The following is a 20,063-nucleotide window of genomic DNA, read 5'->3' as shown; positions in this document are numbered from 1 at the left end:
TATAGTCCCAGCTACTTGGGAGGCTGAGGCAGGAAGATCACTTGAGCCCAGGAGTTGGAGGCTGCAGGGAGCCATGATGATGCCACTGCACTCTAGCCTGGGCAACAGAGCAAGACCTTGTCTCAAAAAAAAAAAAAAGTAATTGTTTTATAAGTGGTGTTTCCTCTACATAAAGTATCAAATAACATGGTGCAATTTTTGTTCTACCATCAAATATGTTTTAAGAAATGCATGAAAAGTAGGATAGTAAACTATATTTAGACCTAGTTTTACCCATTCTGATGTTCTTCTTTCCTTTCTTTTTTTTTTAATAGTACTTTGAGTTGTTGTTTTACTCCTTTCCTTTCTGATATTCCAAGCCTTGTTATCATCTTTTTGTTTAGAGAACTTTCTTCAGCCATTCTTTATGGGTAGGTTTGTTAGCAACAAATTCTTAGTTTTCCTTCATCTGAGAATGTCTTTATTTCCCTTCCATTTTTGAAGGGTATTTCTGTGGAATACAGAATCCACGGTTCACAGTTCTTTTCTTTCAGTACTTGAAAAATGTTATGCGCCGTCCCTCTGGCTGTCACGGTTTCAGGTGGGAAGCTCGCTGTAATTCGAATCGATGTTCTCATATAAAACGTGTCTTTTTCTCTGGATGCTTTCTTTGTCTTTAATAGTCACAGGTTTAATTATACTATTTTTGGCATGGATTTCTTTGGTTATCCCATTTGGGTTCACTTAGCATCTTGAATATGTAGGTTTATGTTTTTTGCTAATTTGGTAAGTTTTCAGTCCTCATTTACTCACGTTCATTTTCAGTCTCGATGTGTCTTTCCTCTCCTTTCGGGGCTCTGATAAGAAATTTAGCTCCCTTGTTAAGGCCTCAGAGGTCTCTGAGGCTGTGCTCACTTTTTCAGTCTATGTTCTCTCCGAAGTTCAGGATATTCTACTGATGTGTCCTAAACTTGCTAATTCTGTCCCTTGTTATCTCCACCCTACTACTGAGCCCGCTCAACAAGCTTTATATTTCGGTTTTTGCATTTTTCAGTTCTATGATTTCTGCTTTGTTTTTTTTATAACACTATAAGATTTTCTACTTTTTCATTTGTTTCAGAATTTGTAATTGTTTACGAAAACTTTTTTTTTGGGATGGTTGCTGTAAAACTCTTGTAAGATAATTCTTTTTTTTTTTGAGACAGAGTCTCGCTTTGTTGCCCGGGCTAGAGTGAGTGCCGTGGCATCAGCCTAGCTCACAGCAACCTCAAACTCCTGGGCTTAAGCGATCCTACTGCCTCAGCCTCCCGAGTAGCTGGGACTACAGGCATGCGCCACCATGCCCGGCTAATTTTTTGTATATATATATTTTAGTTGTCCATATAATTTCTTTCTATTTTTTTTAGTAGAGATGGGGTCTCGCTCTTGCTCAGGCTGGTCTCGAACTCCTGACCTCGAGCGATCCACCCGCCTCGGCCTCCCAGAGTGCTAGGATTACAGGAGTGAGCCACCGCGCCCGGCCCGTCAGATAATTCTAACATCTGACTCAGATTGGTGTTGGCATCTGAAGACTGTCTTTTCTCATTCACATGGTGATTATTCTGCAACGAGTGACTGCGTATTGTATTAGATATTATTTAATCTTCATTTGGGGCACACAGTGCTCCAGCCGAGGTTCAGCACAAGGTCATTTATGTTCGGTTTCTTGCTGGGCCACAGTGAAAGTGGGACACCAGCTGGCACTGCCACACTGCCTCCAACTGGGGCATAAGATCAGCTCCCTGCTGGCCTCTGCTGCCACCAGGTTGGGGAAATAGAGGCTGACTCCCCCTGCTTTGTTGCTGCGGGGTGAGGGTGACGCCCATCTCCTCACTGGGTCCCACCGACACCAGAAGAGAGGAGAGAAGGAAGCAGAGTGTCACCTGTTCCCGCTTCCTGCCACCTGTTCCACCAGGTGTCAGGTGGATACTCAACTCCCCACTGGGCCTGACTGATACCAGTGGCAGAAGGAGGGAAGCGCTGCTTTGCCCCACCTTGTTCGGTTTTGTTCATGGAGATGGAAGCTCGGCTTCCCACTGGGCCGTACTGAGTAGCTTGCCTTGCACTGCCTTACTGCTGTTAAGTGTCACTGCTGCTGGCTGGAGACTCAGCTCACTGTAGGACCCTGCAGTCACCACCCAGGTTGGTTCCATTGGGTGGCGGAGGGCAGATCCATTCCCTGCTTGGTGCCCCTGAAACCGCGGGGGTATTTTCTTCTGTTAGCATTGGTTGGAGCAGGGAAGGCACTGTCGGAAGGGTTGTCTGGGGTTAGGCCACCTCTTTCCCCAATCCTTTGGCGAGTGGGAACAGGCTTTTCCAGAATTCTTTTTCATCTGTGCCTGCTGTCGGCCCCAGGGTGGAAGTTTCGGCAGTGCTCTGTCTGGGCTAAGTGGGAGGCGATGCAGAAACTCCCAGAATTCACCCCATGTCGTTTCTCAGGGTCTCTTCTTCCACCGTTCAGAATATTCCTCTGCTGTTTGTTGTGTGAGGCCCAAGGTGTTTTAGTTGCAAGAGGGAGGACTGGGAGGAACAGGAGCCCCCTCATCCTTTTGCTTAGACAGAAGGGGCTGTGAGTAGACAGTTGGAAAACATGCCTCTGGTGAAACAGGCAAAACTGGGGCCAGTTTACATTTGAACTGAAATAGGGCATAGTTCTAACAAGTAAAGAGAATGGATAGGGCAAGATCTTTTAAAGTTGTTACGAAGGATTTGAGTCTATCTGTGAAGTCATTGGTTCTAATTTATTTTTATTAGAAACACTTTCTTTCTATAAAATGTCTACTAGAGAATACAGAGCCAGTTTCATGACACATGTAACTAGGACTCTGTTGGATGCCCAGATCCCTCAAATGATATTTCAAGTCCTTATATGACTGCCCAGTGGTAACTATGCATTTACAGTATTGCAGGTGTCCAGGCTGGTGCAGAAAGCAGCAGGTGCCTGGAGCTCCTGTTGGCTTCTGCTCTCTGTTTACTCTTCTTACCTTTTTCAAATGCATGGTATATACATACATCATACATAAAGTGCACAGATCATAAGTATACAGCTTGATGAATCATTTTCACAAAGTGAACATACCATGTAAATAGCCCCATACCTAAAAAAAAAGAACTCTGGGAAAGCCATCAACATGCCCTCCTGGTCACCACGCTTTCCACTCCCACCAGAAAAACTACCATCCCGACTTCTAACACTGTGGATTACTTTTACTGGCTACTCCTGCTTTTATTTTAATTGAAATTTTTATGGAGATAATTGCAGATTTACATGCAGTTGCTGTAAGAAATAATACAGAAGGATTCTTTGTACCCTTTGCCCCATTTTCCCCGAAGGTACCATTTGGCAGAACTATAGCATAATGTCACAATCAGGATATTGATATTGATACAGTCCACTTATCTTCTTAAGATTTCTTAGTTTTACTTGTACTCCCTTGTGTGGGTACACTAAGTTCATTACAATTACATAGAGGTTTGTTTATCCACCACCACAGTCAACATTCCAATACTCCGAGTTCCAACACCGCCAGGGTCCTTCCGAGTTCCAACCCCATCAGGGTCCTTCGTGTTGGCCTCGTGTAACCAACACCCACCTCCTTTCTGAATGATCCCTCCCAACCTCTGGCAACTAGTCTAGCCTCCATTTATGAAACGTTGCCACATCAGAAATGCTATGTAAATGGAATCCTGTAATGTATAAACTTTCCAATGGGCTTTTTCTGCTCAACAAGGCTACTCTTTTTTAGTATGATTAGAATGCTTCTTTTAAAAGCTATCCATCAGTTTTACTAGAGATCATGCTCTTCAATGAATAAATCTAAACGAGTGCTTATCATCTTTTAGAAACCTTGGGGCAAATGTTCATCCTTGGGTAAACATGCTTAGATAAAAATTATTATGATTTATGTTCTTTTAAGGTGACTATGGTAGATATGCAAAGAGAATTTTTTGTATCATTCTGATCCTGAGAATCATTAGCAGTATGTTTAAAGAAAAGCAATAGTTATGCTGTCCATTTAACTACATAAACTCTATCTGATACCGGAGTGTTAAAGGCCAAGGGAGCCTCGAATAAGCATATTCCTGGAAGTCTATCATAAGACCTGCAAAATTAACTTGCTGTATTTTTCATTCTAATAAAAGGTAAGACTCATTAAATAAAAGTACCTCCCAAGACAGGCGATACCTATTAAAAATTCTATTTGCAGAAATTCCTTTAAAAACCAACTTTTGTTACCGGCAAATCTGTATCTACTAATTTCGTTCTCTGCTTCTTACTCTAGTAATCTAGTGGTACAGTCCCCAAAGAAACAGGTTGTAACTTCTCAAAAGGCCAAATTTGTAAATGCCTGGAATGTTTCTCATCTGATAACGGTTCATCTTCTTTGTGCAGAGACCTTCATTCACACGTACTCACCTGTTCTCAAACTGAAACTTCGCCAGTATGTCTTTGGCTTTGGTTTGACTGTTGAGCTGAATGGCCATGGACACCTTGGAGAGAAGAGGAGCGTGGACGCGAATGACTCCTTCGGGCACATCAGACTGCCAATGAGGAGAAATTCAGTACATTCTGTCAAACTGGGATGAATGTCAGTTCAGTGATGCACTTAGGAGATACGAAAATCAGTGGTGCTCTGAATTACGAAAACATGTAAACATGATCGATATTTAACCAGAATGAAACGCTGCTTTCTTTCTTTCCTGGAGATGCGCTAATGGCTAGACTGAACCTGGGATTTTACTTTTGCTACAATGCTTTGAAATCCTGAGAGGGATAAAGCTGGTTTATGACAAAAATCAAATGTTTCTATCAATGCACTTATTGAACAAAGTCCTAAATAAGCCTACTTTAAGCAGAATTCTATAAGTTATTATGAGAAGATCAACTTTCTGAAAATTGTAAGGATTCATTAGAAAATATGGCTTCTCCAATACCCCCTTTAGTTAGCAGCCATGAGTGACCCAGATTGGATTCCACGTGGGCACTTGAAACGTGCTCCCTCGAAGTGTGAGGATAACACTGTGCAGAGCCCAGTGTGGACGGCTGTCACGAGGACAGTGACTCTGCTTTCCCAAGACTTGACTGTGTGACCAGGGACCTCTGTGCTCTCATCTAAATGGAATATTCTTTTTTTTTTCCTTTTAGTCTAACTGGGCTAAAACTAAATGGAATATTCCAAGAATAATGCTGTCTGATTATGTTAATCAACATAAATTTCTGTTTTGTCATTAGGATTGACTGGAAAATGCCTTTTGTTTCAAAATTTTGAATTTTCTAATCTTTTAATTAATTCTGTATCTAGGAGATGAACAGACGAATTTCTGTCTGTTTGAGAATGTGGCCACTCCTCAGGTAATCATTTTAAATCTGTACCTTCTCAAAGGACAGTGTTGTATTGTAGGTGGTTTATGTGAATTGACTCAATACACGGCCTAGAATGAGCATGTTATGGGTTGAATTGTGTCTCCCCAAGGACAGGTTGAAGCCCTACCCCCAGCACCTCAATGTGACCTTGTTTGGAAATAGGGTCATTGCAGATGCAATTATTTAAGATGAGGTCAAACTGGGGCAGGGTGGGCCCTTCAGCCAGTGTGACTGGTGCCCTCATGAGAGGAAAGACACACACAAGAGAGAACGCCACGTGAAGACGGAGGCAGAGATTAGGGTGATGCATCTACATGCTAAGAAGTGCCAAGGATTACTGGCACCACCAAAAGCTAGAAAAGGTGCAAGAAACAACCCTTCTCTCACAGCCCTGGGTAGGAGCCAGTGCTGCTGACATCCTGATTTTAGACTTTAGCCTCCAGAGCTGTGAGAGAATAAATTTTTATTGTTTTAAGCTACCCTGTTTGTGGCAACTCGTTATGGCAGCCCTAATACAAAATATTTTTAAATAGGCTTAGTTATTATAGCACCTTCCTAATATGACCAGTAAGAACCATGAGAGCAGATCAGGGAAGAGACGTCGAGGGATGCGGATTTGGGAGGAGGCAGAGGCCCTGGTTCGCTGCAGCCAAGGCTGTACTCCTAAAATCCTTCTTTGATCACCTCATGTCCCTCCCCTCCTGGGTCCCCAGAAGCTTCTGTAAGGTAAATTCCATGCTCTAACATTATGGGACCTATGATGGTAATGATCACATTCACCCTAGACTTTCTATGGCGTTCACAGCTGTGTGCAGGACGCCTGAGCACACACTTGGAATCACCCGTTAGTCAAGTCCCTGTACCATTCCTTTAGGTGCCACACTGAAAATGTCACATTTGAGGGACAGATCATGACCCATATTATACATGAATATGGGGGATGTAGCCAAAGAATACCACGCAGGGAGTTAATGGAGAAAGGAAATCATTTGTTTTCTTACCATTCTTCTTGAAGAGGGTGATTTTTGTAGTACCTTTGAAGTCTTGGGGCTTGTAATCTAAAGGAAACACATTTAGTCTTTAGGATTAATGTTGAGAAACACGAGCATATTCTGCTTTTGGAAGTGCAAACTGGTGCAATCTTTATGGAAAACATTTTGGCAATATTTATCAAGTTATAAAATATATGCACTTTGACCCAACAATTTCATATCTATAAATTTATCCTATGAATATAATTCATTTGTTAAAAATGATATCTATAGAACTTTATTCACTGAAGCAGAAATTGTAATAGCACAAGATTAGACACACTCTAACTGTTCTACAATATGAGATTACTTAAATAAATTATTGGATGTCTACGGAATATCATGCAAAAGAAGTAAGTTTTATGGACTGATATGGAATAATCCCCACGATTTCTTACTCCAGTAAAGCAAGATGCAGGACAGTATTTCCTGTATGCTACCATTCACATAAAAAAGGGGGAAGAACATAGATTTGCTTGTATGTGCACAGGCATCTCTGGAGGTATAACACCAGCATGTTCCTGTGCATACGAGCCCTGTTATTGGTGACATTATTTGTCTCCAAGAGAGGAAGTCAGAGGTGTTTAATTTTTATTCTATAGTCTTTCCTAGCTATTGAATTTGTAACTTGTTAATGAACTGTCTATTACAATTAAAATTAAAAATTAAAAACATTGTATAGTACAATAGAACTAAAGGAAGACTATTCTTTAAGTGTTGCTTCCATAGTATTTATAACCTTTGAATTCTATCTTAGTTCTGTTAACAGCTAAAACATTAAAATAAATGACATTCACATAGCAGCGTACAGTTTACAAAGTGCTTTACACACACAGTATGAGAGTCAATCCTAATGGCAATCCTGTTAAATAGATGTATCATTACTTTCCCCCCAGATTTATAAGATAAGAACATTGAGGCTCAAAGAAAAAATGTAATTTGCCCCAGCTCACATGGCTAGTAATTGGCAAAGGCTGACCTGACCTCGGCTCCAGCTCCACACATACCATCCTTATGCCATTAAAGTTTTCCAGGATTAAAATAACAGAGTAAGAAACACCAAAGGTCTGCCACTCCATGAAAGCAACAAACTGGCAAAAACTGTCAGTATTGGCTTTTCCAGAACTCTGGATACTAACCTGAAATCTGCGAGCAGAGAGTGGGTAAATAAAAGAAACAGCTGTGTGTCATTGTAACTTATGCTCTCCCCCCTGCCCAGTTCAGCCATAGCCTTGCAAATAACAGCCCGAACTCCTGGCGCAGGTATGGCAGCGGAATAGACCTCGCTCACAAAGAATTCTAATTATTTGTTCTCACCTGTCCGGTGGCTCCCTGGAAGACTGGCTCAAAAGGTTTGCCTTTATCTTGCCTAACTTGGAACTTGACCAGTGCTAAAGGGTGTTAAAAACATTCACAGGCAATTGTTTTAGTCACAGCTGCCTGATGCAGTAAATAAGAATTAGGGGAAACAATAGGTAACTAAAAAATCTAGAAGGTAGGGCTGGAGATTGAGATGCTTTAAGGAATAAAGCTTTTGAAAAGCTCCGATATATTCCTGAACATCTAAAAGGCCACATGCATGCCCAGCCCTGCACACATGCTCAAGAAAGACCTGAAAAGAACATCCGCTCTCACTCTGGCCGACCTCTAGGCTCTGTGCATGCAGGAGGCGAGGGCTCAGGCAGAGTTATGCACTGCCCGGCTGAGTGCTGAGGGTGCCCCAGCAAACACCAGAGCTCACCTGCCACAACTAGGGGATTGTTTTAGTTCTAGGCATTTAAGAAAATCTCTCTCCAATCATTAGCTACCCATTAAGACTTCTGTAGCCACACAAAACAAAGAATACAGACCTTACAAAATCAGTTCAGCAGAAAAGTCACTAAACAAACAAACAGCTACAACAAGCTCTGGGCAGGGGAAAGAATCTGATTTCCAAGGTTGCCACATTATAATATTCAAAATGCCCAGTTTTCAACAAACAGTTATGAGACAGGCAAAAAAAGCCAAGGAAATATCACCTGTACATAGGTTTAAAAAAAAAAAAGCAGTTTCAATAGTTTCAAAAGAAATTATCTAAGGAAGCTGAGACATTGGACTTATTAGAAAAAGCCTTCAAATCAGCTATTTTCAATATGTTCAAAGAACTAATAATGGAAACCATGTGTACTGTGATGGTTGTAGAAAATTGTGAATATAAAAAAAAAACACTGAATTGTACATTTTGAAATGCTTATAATAATGAATTTTATATTACGTGAATATTTTCTCAATTAAATTTTATTTCCAAATAAAAATATTGGTTCTACTTGCTATGAAGTCACTTTGCCTGTAATCAGTAAAGGAATACAGCCATTCACCATGATTGTGATAAATCAGTTAGCAACACTCCTTCCCACCCCACTGCCTTGGCATTTACTATTCCCTGTCCCTGGATGAACTTTCCCCTCCTTTCTCCTTTCACAGCACTACCCAGCCTTCAAGATGCAGCCCCAGTGTCCTGTCCTCCATGAAGCCACCCACGGTTTCCCACACTGGAGCACTTTTCCTTGTCCTCTGCCTGGCCCTGGCACAGCCACCTAGGGCTTCCCTGCTGGGTATTCATGGCCACACACACATTTGTCTCCCACATTAGGTGCAAGTTCCTTTAAGAACAAAGTGAATTTCAAGTATCTCTGCCTCCTTCTCCAGGTTGAATGCAATGCCTGGCATTTGTGATCATCCTCAAGGTAAATAAAAGCAATAAAGATAATTCTTCTAAAATCTGTTTCCATTTTGTACCACTTCACACAAATAACTGTGATAAAACAAAAGTCCAAATTGCTTGGAATGCAATGAATTTACACAAAACAGTGTGAGGACTAGCTATTCCTTTATTATCCAGTCACTAAAGAAATCTCTTTCCCTATGTGTCAGACATACTGGGTACTGGATTGCCCTTAAATTGAAATTCATAGGACTCAAACATCAGCTTTTGTGAGAATCATTTTAGCCTTCCTGGTGAGTACCTAACAGAATGTCAAACAGTCTTCATGATAGACATATTTCAAGAACTTTAACCAAAAGCACAAAGCTCAGCAACATGGAAAGACCACAGTACCCTGTTTTGGACCCACTTGCCACAATGTTTATAGTCATAAGACTGTGTGATACTTCGTGAGAATATAAAAGTTTTGGTTCTAAGTTACAAACGCTTTGTGCCTCCCTTGAGACCTACAAATCTACGTAGTGAGCCATCTCTGTGCCCTCATTTGTCGTCATTACCTCCCGTTCTATGGTCTTCCTCCGGAGCAGCTTTCGTACACTTGGCAGCTGCTTCTTCAACAGCATGGTGGCTTCATTCATCCTCCTTACTTGAGTGATTAAGAAAGATGGAACCTACAGAAGAAAAATAGCTTGACTAGAGGAAACGCTTGAACCAAACCTCCCTCGTGGATTCTGGCTCCAGTTATCCAAGGCAACTCCGTCTCCTCACTCAGTATCCCGGAACCAGGAACTGTGCATGTGCCCTTGTGAAGTTCAGAACAAACTGCGAGGAATCTTGTTTACGAGGGAAAACGTGTTAAAGAGCAGCCCTTACAGAATGTGTCAGGACGTCACGAGTGACCTGGGATCATCCTCTCGTGTGAATGTTTCCTCCTAGTGACTAAGGGAATTTGCTCGAGCACCTTTACGTTCCTGGGGCCGTGGACCTCCCAGGGGGAGCATGACAGTCGTCACACTGTCACTCACCTTCCACAAAATTTTCTGGTACTTGAGCATGAGGCGGATGATGTGGGCTGCGGTGTTTGCCAACAGTAATTCTTCATAATCGGAATGTTTGCTTCTACTGAAGAAAAGGTTGGGTGCCATCACAGTCGAAATGTTCCACATACTCATTCGGTTTTTTGATTCGTTGGCAATCACTTTATTGAAGAATGTCATGAGGGCCTAACAAGAAACAGCATTGTGTCACACTCTTGTAAATTGTCAAAGGGTACTGCTAATTGCTATTGTTCATTTTACACTCATTCGTTGTGCCACTGGAGAGCTGTCAGAAGTACAGAATGGGTAACGTGCGCTGTTTCTCCTGCCACTGCCTAAAAATGCTAAGAAGAACGTGAGCAGTTTATTCAGCTGTCTGCGCCACAGAAGCAGGTCCGTTTTTATGTAGTTTATTACATTGGAGTCTCTATGAATAATAGTTTGCATTTTCCTATTTTCTTTTATCCTAAACAAGTTTGACAAATATTAAAATTAAATATAAACCAGGACGAGAAAACACTGCAGCTCAATAAACATGAAAAGGCAGTTTTGTTTTGTTGTGAAGGAATAAAAGTAATTATGAAAAAGACCCTTAACTCAAAGTATTACTGTTGAAAACTATTTACTGTTTCCTGGGGAAAATAAAATGCACTTAAACAACATGAGTATCTCATTCCTCAGTCTAAATGTAAATTCAATTGAAAAATCAAAAAGTTTTACTTTTTTGAGTGCTATTTTTCTATTGTTTTTCAATTTTGAAATCTTCAGGTGGCCAAAGGCAAAACACTTGTGTGCAACTGTTCTAAGCATTTAAAAAAAAAAAAAATTGAGAAAGCTTAATAAAAGTTTGCTGAGCCATTAAAGTATAGATACTCATCAAAACCTTCTGAAATGAACCAAGAGGACTGAAATCCCAAAAGGAAGTGCTCTTTGGTCTCCCAAGTTTGAATTCTACTATATGGTATTTGTAATGAGAAAATGTACAGCACACAATAGCATTTATTTGAGGGTTTATTATGAGCCAGGCATTATTCTTAGTACTTTATATATATTTAGTCATCATCATCATCCCAAACCCTGTGTGGTAGGTGCCATATTATTATTTTACAGATGAGGAAACTGAGGTGGAGAGGGACTGGGCAGCTTTGCCCAACGTCAGTTAATGAAGTGGCAGGGCCAGATTCTGAACAAGGAGCCCAAGTCTTGAGCTGGAGTTCTTGACCTCTATACCATGCCAGCTTCAATCTTAGATCTAGTCCCAATTTAGAATGGAAAAAAGAAGTATGTGTGTAGTATCTTCACCAGTCCTGTATTGTTTTGGGGGGATCTTTCGTTAGAAATAAATTATTAGAAAATTGCTGCATTCTCAGTTACATGAAAGGGTAGATGACATTTTGACTCAGATATTTGATTCCAGATGGATTTGTTTTTTTGACAAAAGAATATTGTTTAGGCAAAGCCAAAAAAACCCAAGCTAATAAACTTCTAGCGTTTGGAAAATTACTGAATTACATAGACATTTTCATGCCATAGCCAATCCCCCTCCTTGCACAGAGGACATAATATAATTGACATCTATTGTAATTGACATAGATCTTTTCACCGTGCAGGGGAAGACCCTCACCACACTGAAATGTCTGAGACGAGGGAGCACTAAGAGTCGCCTTTATTTTCAGCATTGTTTACTGCCCTCAAAATTATGGGCTCTTTTCAACTCACCCTTTCTCAATTTCATTTCAAAGATTCCAAATACCTATTGTCCTTACAACAAATTTCCTCTTATATACAGAATCATTATCCAAATAGTAAGAGAAACTTTGTTTTTTACCAACATACAGCAAAAAAATGAATTGGAAATAAACAAAGGTATATTTGGGATGAAGAACTATAGAATATGATTCTATGAAACGTTCTATTATATATTAAACGGAGAAACCACTTTTCTGAGCTTCATCTTCCCAATCTGTAAAATGACCCAATTCTATCAGGTGATCTCTAAAATTCTGAAATTCTGGAATTATTTACATTGAATTATCTTCATAAATTTTAAAACATGAACATTTTAGACATTTCATTTAAATCAGTGATTTCAAATTTCCTCCCCAAGGACACTCATCAGATTTTTTTTTTCCTGCCACCTGAGCACATTAGACTACAGTAAGCAGCTGAGGATCAACAATTACAGTGTTATATTGTACAAGTTATGTAATGGTCCCATTTACTTCCGGCACTGTTCACTTAAGCCTTTCCTCCTGGCCTCTCCTACACCTAACACCTCGCCCAGTGCCTGGCACAGGGTAGGCATTTAATATTTTTTGAATGAATGGAACGAGTGAAACTTAAATGCTTAAAGAGGATCCCAGCATCTCCATTCTTTCTCGTCTTCCTCCGGAGAGCGGCAGTGGGAGCTTGCAAAGGCAGTGTGTTTGCAGCACGCACAGGTGGCTTAGTAAGTTGCCATCTCTGTTTTCATGTTTCCATAAGGGCCACTTCCTATGAGCAGTAAGTGCCCAGTGACAGACCGTGAGGTCGACAGGACGTACCTGGGCTGTATCCCTGTTGGCATCCGGCAGTGCCATGATCATGAGGTGTAAGGCTTGAAACTGCACTTTGATGTGAGGCCCTCCTAACAAGAGAACAGAAATAATCATACATTTTAAATAACACTGATGTGTTCTGACAGCATCTCTTACTAGCATCTGGTAGCACAGGAGGGCTCCTGACAGCTCTCCGCGGTAAGGACTCAGGTTTTGTGCCCAACAATGTAAATTTGTTCACTTGGACAGGAGCCTCCGTCTATCAACTCCCCTGTCACAGCCCACGACGCCACTGTCGAGGCAGGTGGCCAGTGAGATCCTCAGATGAATTCTGAATTTGGATAACATTTCCCTTTTTTAAGTACTTTCACAGACCTTGCCTTACTTTTATACTATAAAAAGAAGAGAAAGTTTAAGCTCAACTCAAGAGAAAATAAACTTTGCTTCCACATAACGAGGCAGTAAAATACAATTTTTAGGAACATAGATTCTGGAACCAGGTTCAAATCCTGCATCTACTACTTAGTCACTGTGTGACTTTGGACAGGTTATTTAACCCCCTGTGGCTTCTACTTTATCCTCTGTAAAGTGGGAATGGTCCTGGTACCCACCTCACAGGACCGCTGTGAGGACCAGATGAATAAATGTAGGTAAAGTGTTTCAGTCAGTACCTACACATCTTTCTGTGTTTGCTCTTGTTTTTATGATCAATGACACTTATTCCAGATCTTACATGGACATTTAGGGAAGGTGACTAGTCTGATCTTTGCAGATTGTTGAGTTTTTATTCTTTAACGATGACACAAGATGGCGCCAGAGGGTTGGCAGTTACACTGGGGGATTCCACCCACAACTGGATGAGCCACAACCAGCTACGATGAAAGCTAAGTGCACACCAGAGAATCCCAGCTTTCCTCTGTTTTTCTGTGTTCCCCTCAAAATGGTCTCTGGGTGTTATGTTCTGGAATCCATGGGGAGTTCTCAAGTTGAAGGAAAATCTGTCTATATTCAATGGCTGAAAGGCAGTCAGCTAGCCGCCTGTCAAGTTAACTGAGCTTTATAGTAGTGGGCACACTTTTGGGACAGGCTACCAGGTTATGGGAGGTTGTGTGTGCCAGAGTTAGGGAACAGACGACAAGTATATGCAACCACGAAATAAAGGAACAGTGGCAGGAGTACTTATAGGATGGGATCACATTGTCTCAGCAAAATCCACATGAGGATTTTCAGATATTTATGTCAAATTTGTAAACAAAAAATGACACAGGTCCTAGATATTATTGAAAATGGCTGATACACAGACATGAGTTTGCCTGAGTAACAGAAACTATTAAGAGCATGTCTCAGTGCAAAGTATTTAGGGACAGATAAAACATTTATTTTATTGCTTCAACTGCATGAGGGCTGTCTCTAATCTTTCAATGCAATCCAAGAAAACCTCTGGAAGAAAAAACAAGAGATGCAGATGTAGGTTTGGGACCTCTATATTTCCATCAACTTCAGAGAAATTACGAAGTTCCCCTTACAGTGAAAAACCTAATTTGGCAAATAATCCATTTTCACTTTACATAGGAAACCTGGCCCTACACTGTTCTGTGGTTAATCTTTTTGCAGTTAATTCATTTAATGCGTCGTTGTCTGGAGTATTCTTTTTTCCTGAGGTCACTATTTTCCCAGAAAGTTGTTAAGCTTTTTGTGAAAGGATCTAAGGCTTGATGGATGAACTATTAGTCCTTTAATTTTATGAACAATTTTTTTGGGCCAAGTTTGAAAAGAGAAAGTAATTACGCTAGTGGGAAAGACGATAGATTCTCTGAGCTCCATTTTAGGGTACCAAGGGGGACAGCTTAAACACACACATGCACATGTTCACAACTTTCCCCTTCAGAAAATCTTGTTATAACTAGAGCTTACTTTAGGTGGCAAAAAGGCAATTATTTCCTGCTGGTACCAGGCCAGAACTTGGGGCTTCCTGCAGGGTTGGCTGGTATCAAATCAATCACCTGCAATATGGTATTTTTTCACTTCCAAAGTCGTACAAAGAAATGTGGGTTCCTCTGTGACCCCTTTCAGGATATTTTTCAGATCCTCTCCCTTCAAGGAAGTGTACTGGCTGCAGTCAGATAGGGATCACTGATGGTAAAGAAAACTGGTATTTTCAGATCTTTGTTAAATATGGTTCTCTGAACAGGTCTGGCAACGGAGGTTAGACGACTCCTTGCGTAATTCGTAATCTCAAAAAACAAAAACAGAAAACACCTCTGTGGCAGCAGTTTGTTTTGAAAAATTGTTTAGCATATAAACCACAGATCAAGGGGAAATTAATAATTCCACAGCCCATTTTCCAGGGAGCAAACTTCACAGAAAATCCTGTGTTTTTTTGACTTTAAAAAAAAAATAGAGAGAGATGGAATTCTGTTTCTGGCATTGCTGAGTAAGCTCCTGAAGATAACAATAATCTCTGGACAAAGCACAAAATGCAACAACCCGAGGCTGTGGAGAGTGAACGAGAGCAGGCATATTCAGCAGATGACTGCACACTTGGAACTAGGAAATGGCACCAGGAGACTGTCCCAGTTTTCTGGCTTTCAGCCTGCGGTCAGGGCTGTCAGTGCTGCATGGGGCAGCTCAAACTCAAATAAAAGCCCAGTCTCCCTGGTCTGAACAACCAGAGGACAGGATCCAAGGCAACCACAGCCACTGGAAAGTCACGCGGAGAATCCTAGAAAGGAGAGATCCAGAGACAGAAGGCCCTAATTCTGCTATAGACTCCACCCAAACCTCTGGCTAACCCCCAAACCATGCGTGTGGGGGCCGTACGGCGAAAGATTAAATAACTGAACTGAGAGTTGAGCTGCTGTCTGAAAGACCACTGGCAACTTGAGTCCAGTCAAGCAAACTGTCTGCTTAAAACAGCAACAACAATAAAAAAACCCAAACAACACTCTTTGGAGAAAATGTTACAGAATCCAGAGTCTCCAAACACAATATTCACAATGTTCAGAATAGACCTGAAACTTACTTGACATACAAAGTAACAGGAAAGTGTAACCCATTCTCAAAGAAGACAGAGACCAACCCTGAGATAACCCAGCCGTTGGAGCTAGCAGGTAAGGATTCTGAAGCAGCTATCGTAACTGCGCCCAATGATGTGAAGGAAAACGTGCTCACAATCAATGAAAACACAGGTCACCTCAGCAGAAAAATAGAGCATATTTAAAAAGCACCAACTGGAAACTCCAGAACCGAAAAAATACAGTATCTCTAAAAAAAGAACGAAGGGAATTTGTAGTTCTTCTCTCTTTTTCTCTTTCTTGGCAAGTTTCTCTCATAAAACGAAAACACTAGATCTTACAAAGAAAAGAAATACTTGTCACAGGCAGCTTAGAAAAGAACTGCTTTGCCTACCACAGTCTCTCCTTTGAGGACACAAAAGATTATTTTACGAATCTGGTTTAGTTTAAAATTTCAAAGATTTAGAACCCACTAATTTATAGGACAAATTTTGTCATTCGACTGAGGATCAATTATTTTCTTTCCTTGTGGTTTTAATGATTTTATGGTTCCGCTCAACCTGCAGTAGGTCGTCAACTGGCAGGGACAGATATCACCTGTGAAGCTCACATGGCATTTTAAGATTTAAATTTGTGGCTGACATTTTCAAATCAAGAGTTTTCTCTGGACAGGCACAGTCGCATGTGCCTGTGGTTCCAGCTACTTGGGAGGCTGGGCAGGAGGATCCCTCGTGCCCAGGATTTTGAGGCTGTAGTGCAACGTGATCGTGCCTGTGAATAGCTGCTGCACTCCAGCCTGGGCGATACTGTGAGACCTCTTTAAAAAAATAAATTAAAAATATTTTTTTTTAGGAGTTTTCCCATTAATGCCAGGATTTGGTTCTCAGTCCTACATGGCAGCCATTACCTAGAGCTGGGCAGCAGCAATGTCTCTAGGCGGGACGTGTCCTCTCAGTTTGGCTACAGCCCTTTCCTACCCATGTAGAACCACCATTTACCTAACATGCTTGTACATATTTACGCTAGTAGATAAAGCCCCCACTCTCTAGCCCCCTTCTATTTTTCTAAATTTTTCTCTTGCCACATCCTCTGTAACATTGGACCCTTATGCTCGACCATACCAAATTAGTCCCCGACTGCCAAATACAACACACGCTTTACAGTTTCTGTGCTTTCGCCCAGTACGTCACTTAAAACCTAATCTATGTGACTTTGTATTTCTTGGAAACACTATGTGATATTGTAATTTTCAGAGACAACATCTTCTGTGTAGCGTTTACTGTACGCTGCATAATCAGACCCAGGATCTCAGACTTAAGAAAGGGAGAGACCTCATATTTTTTGATGGATGATTACACACGAGGCCCTATTCTGGATGACTTCATTCAATACCCACAGCAACCCTGACAAGTAATTATTTTCTGTAATTTACAGATGCAGCAATTGAAGCTCAGAAAGTTTGACTGCATGGCTAACAGATGGCCATGCAGGAATTCAAATCTCAAGAGCCTGGCCTTTCTGTAAACGCTTCTGCCTTTTAATGATTATAAAACTGTCTAAATCATGTCTCCCAGAATTAAATATGTAACTATGTAAATAGGTGACTGTTTACCAACAAACTTAACATTTCACCAAGCATTGTCAGGAAATAGCAAATCTATACAAGATCACATTCAATTATGCATCTCTGTTTTGCTGTCACTTGATTGGGCTCATATCTTAGTCCATTCATATTCAACTCCTTCCACCTACTTTCCAACAGAGAGATGAAGGCAGGTATGTACTCCACAGGGAAGAGAGACGTGGGCAGTTCTCTGAAAAATGCTTTCAACATTACTGCAGCTTCTCTATGGCACATTTTGTCCCATTTAAATTTATCAGCATTAAACTTGGCATCCAGTTCTTCACGGTATTGCTGCAAATCAAGGAAAACAGTCAATATTCAATGAGTTTTAACCACCTCACCCCCTCTCCCCTTTGAAAACTATCGTTGCATGAACCATTTTTGTAAACAGACTGATAGGGCAGTATCTACAGTTACTGTTTTCAACATGCTTCAGGGGATTGAAATAGCTATTTGTGAACAAATTTTTTTTAAGTGATTTTCTAAAATATTTTTAGAATAATGTTAATCTTGAAATAATTTTCTAATTCTACACATATTTAAAAGTTCTCCACTCAGATCACAGTTTCCTTTCTGTGGTTTTGGCAGAATACCACTATTCCCACATGATAAACGCGCTGCTAGCTTTTGACAAAGCCTCCACTCCCCCTTTTTTTTTTTTTTTCATAATCCCTTCTGCCGTCCTCTCTTCTATTTATAAATTAGATCAGGAAGCCTTGCCTCTCAGCTCGTTCACATACAGAGTGGGAAATAATCCCAGTCAAGTAACCCTGACCTCACTGCAACGTGCAGACCAGCGACCTCTTCCTGGAGCAGTTACAACAAGGTTTTATTCCGGGACACACACATGTCTCGCACATGCTCGCACACTCGCCCAATCCTTCATGAGGCTTGGAACACTGTGCAAATACTTAAAAAAAAAAAAAAATCACCACACCTCCGTAAGTTCTACTTGGCTTACAAATCTTACATTATTAATTCATCTGATTATCAGTGCCACCCATGCTCCCTGTTTCTTTTTCAAAGTCAAAGTCATTTCCTACTGCTCCTTTGATCTACAACCTTTACCGAATAACACCAGGCAGCTATAGTCGGTCCCCAGACTGACACTAACTGCTCCACAAAGGATACCTAGAAAGGTAACTCTGAAAACCCTCGGTTTCTTTAAGGCCTCAGATTTATTCTCATGAGAAGCCTAATTTTTCTGGCCTTGAGCACGCACAGCCAGAGTCCGTTTGTACGTCTGACCTTTTCCTAACGAGGATCAGCTCATTAACCAGCCACACATAAGAGCTCTCATGGCTCCCAGAGCCTGCCAGACGGAGGGCCCTGGCAGGACAAATTTCTTATGGAGATGCACGTGGTTCTGATCCACCCTCTGGCCCCTACAGATGACTTCAAAAGGAGATTTTTCTTATTATTCTGGAGAAACTTTCAATCTACAGGAATATGACAGCTAATCAAACAATCCTTTACTGATAAATACACTTTATGAAGCCTTAAGCATACATAGAAAGTTCTTCCTAGAATAAAAGAGATACGGCATCAGATTGGGCTCTGGGCACGAGATCCATTCCTTCCCTTCAGGCCCCTTGTAGTCTAATGGATGGGACTATTTAATGATGGATAATGCTAATTCAGAGTGCAAAGGCTACAAGGTCAATCACTGGTGCTGTGAGGCCATGACAGAGGCGGAGCACGTTCGGCTTGGGCCAAGACTTGAGGACTGCAGAGCAGCTTGCCAGGGAAGGGGGAGAGAAGGGTATTCTGGAGAGAAGGAAGTGCTCACGCAGTGACAGAAAAGCAGGAGAGCCAGTGTGTCTGCAGAGCTCAAGGTCAGTCTTGCTCGAGCATCTCGGGCAAGGAGTAAGGCTGGAGAGCAGCAGAGCCAGTCCCAGGGGACCACACTGCACCCTGCAGGCAGTGAGGCCACTTGGAACACCTGCAAGCAAGGCAATGACTAGGGAAGATGCATCTTTCCTTACAGCCAGATGGAAACGTGATTTGGGGGAGTGTGGAGCTTGGCACGGGCCGGGGCAGGTGACAGGCACCGCAGGCTTCTGGTGCTGGATGACCAAGGACTACCTGGGTAAGCAGGTGCAGGGTAGAAAGGAAAGGAGGCATTTAAGAGATGCTGGGGAGGAAACATTGTCAAGAATCGGTGATGGGTTGAATATAAGACTCAGGGAGAAAGAATCACCCAAGATGATTCTCCAATTGCAACGGGCAGGTGGAAGCAATGTTAACAAGAAACATGGGAGGAGCCGCAAATGTTTTCTATCAACTGCCTGGTACCACTGCAGCCAAGCAGAGGGGAAGCAGTCCTCCACACAGGCAGGAAGTCCTGGCAGGAGCAGAAGAATTCAAATTTATTCCCCACATACCTCTGCCAAAGGAATCTGTCTGAATCATCAATGTGATGGTCCTTCTAACCTGGGAGTGGTCCCCAGTCACCTAAGGGACAACACGGCGCCAGAACCAAGGGCCTTTGTCCCCACTCAACACCTGACTAGTGGCCTGGCCTGTGCCATAACCTTCTCACTGTACAACAGGGGATGTTAAAACGATCCTTCCTGAGAGTAAATTGATATTATCACATAAAGCTCACAGAGCAGGACCTGCCCCACAGACAGCACTCAATAATGCCTGTTCACAGGTCTACTAACCCGCAGTATCATTACTATGGGAACTCCACGCACATGTGCTGTGACTGCTTGGGTAATAATACCATGT

At 41.6% G+C, this 20,063-nt stretch overlaps 1 protein-coding gene across 1 annotated transcript in view; it reads right to left on the bottom strand.

The window, feature by feature from the left end:
* ARHGAP28 (Rho GTPase activating protein 28) overlaps positions 1 to 20,063 on the bottom strand; it is a 170,509-nt gene that overhangs the window by 8,342 nt on the left and 142,104 nt on the right. The window contains exons 11-16 of the mRNA XM_069468255.1: positions 17,459 to 17,621; positions 12,699 to 12,781; positions 10,144 to 10,341; positions 9,676 to 9,789; positions 6,385 to 6,441; positions 4,436 to 4,560 (exon numbers count right to left, since the gene is read on the bottom strand). Coding sequence (XP_069324356.1) covers positions 4,436 to 4,560; positions 6,385 to 6,441; positions 9,676 to 9,789; positions 10,144 to 10,341; positions 12,699 to 12,781; positions 17,459 to 17,621 — 740 coding nt within the window. The remainder of the gene's footprint in view (positions 1 to 4,435; positions 4,561 to 6,384; positions 6,442 to 9,675; positions 9,790 to 10,143; positions 10,342 to 12,698; positions 12,782 to 17,458; positions 17,622 to 20,063) is intronic.

The sequence above is a fragment of the Eulemur rufifrons genome, chromosome 5 (assembly GCF_041146395.1).
Source record: "Eulemur rufifrons isolate Redbay chromosome 5, OSU_ERuf_1, whole genome shotgun sequence".
Taxonomy (NCBI): domain Eukaryota; kingdom Metazoa; phylum Chordata; class Mammalia; order Primates; family Lemuridae; genus Eulemur; species Eulemur rufifrons.
Note: the sequence above shows the minus strand (reverse complement) of the source record. Positions and strands in the feature narration are given on the sequence as shown.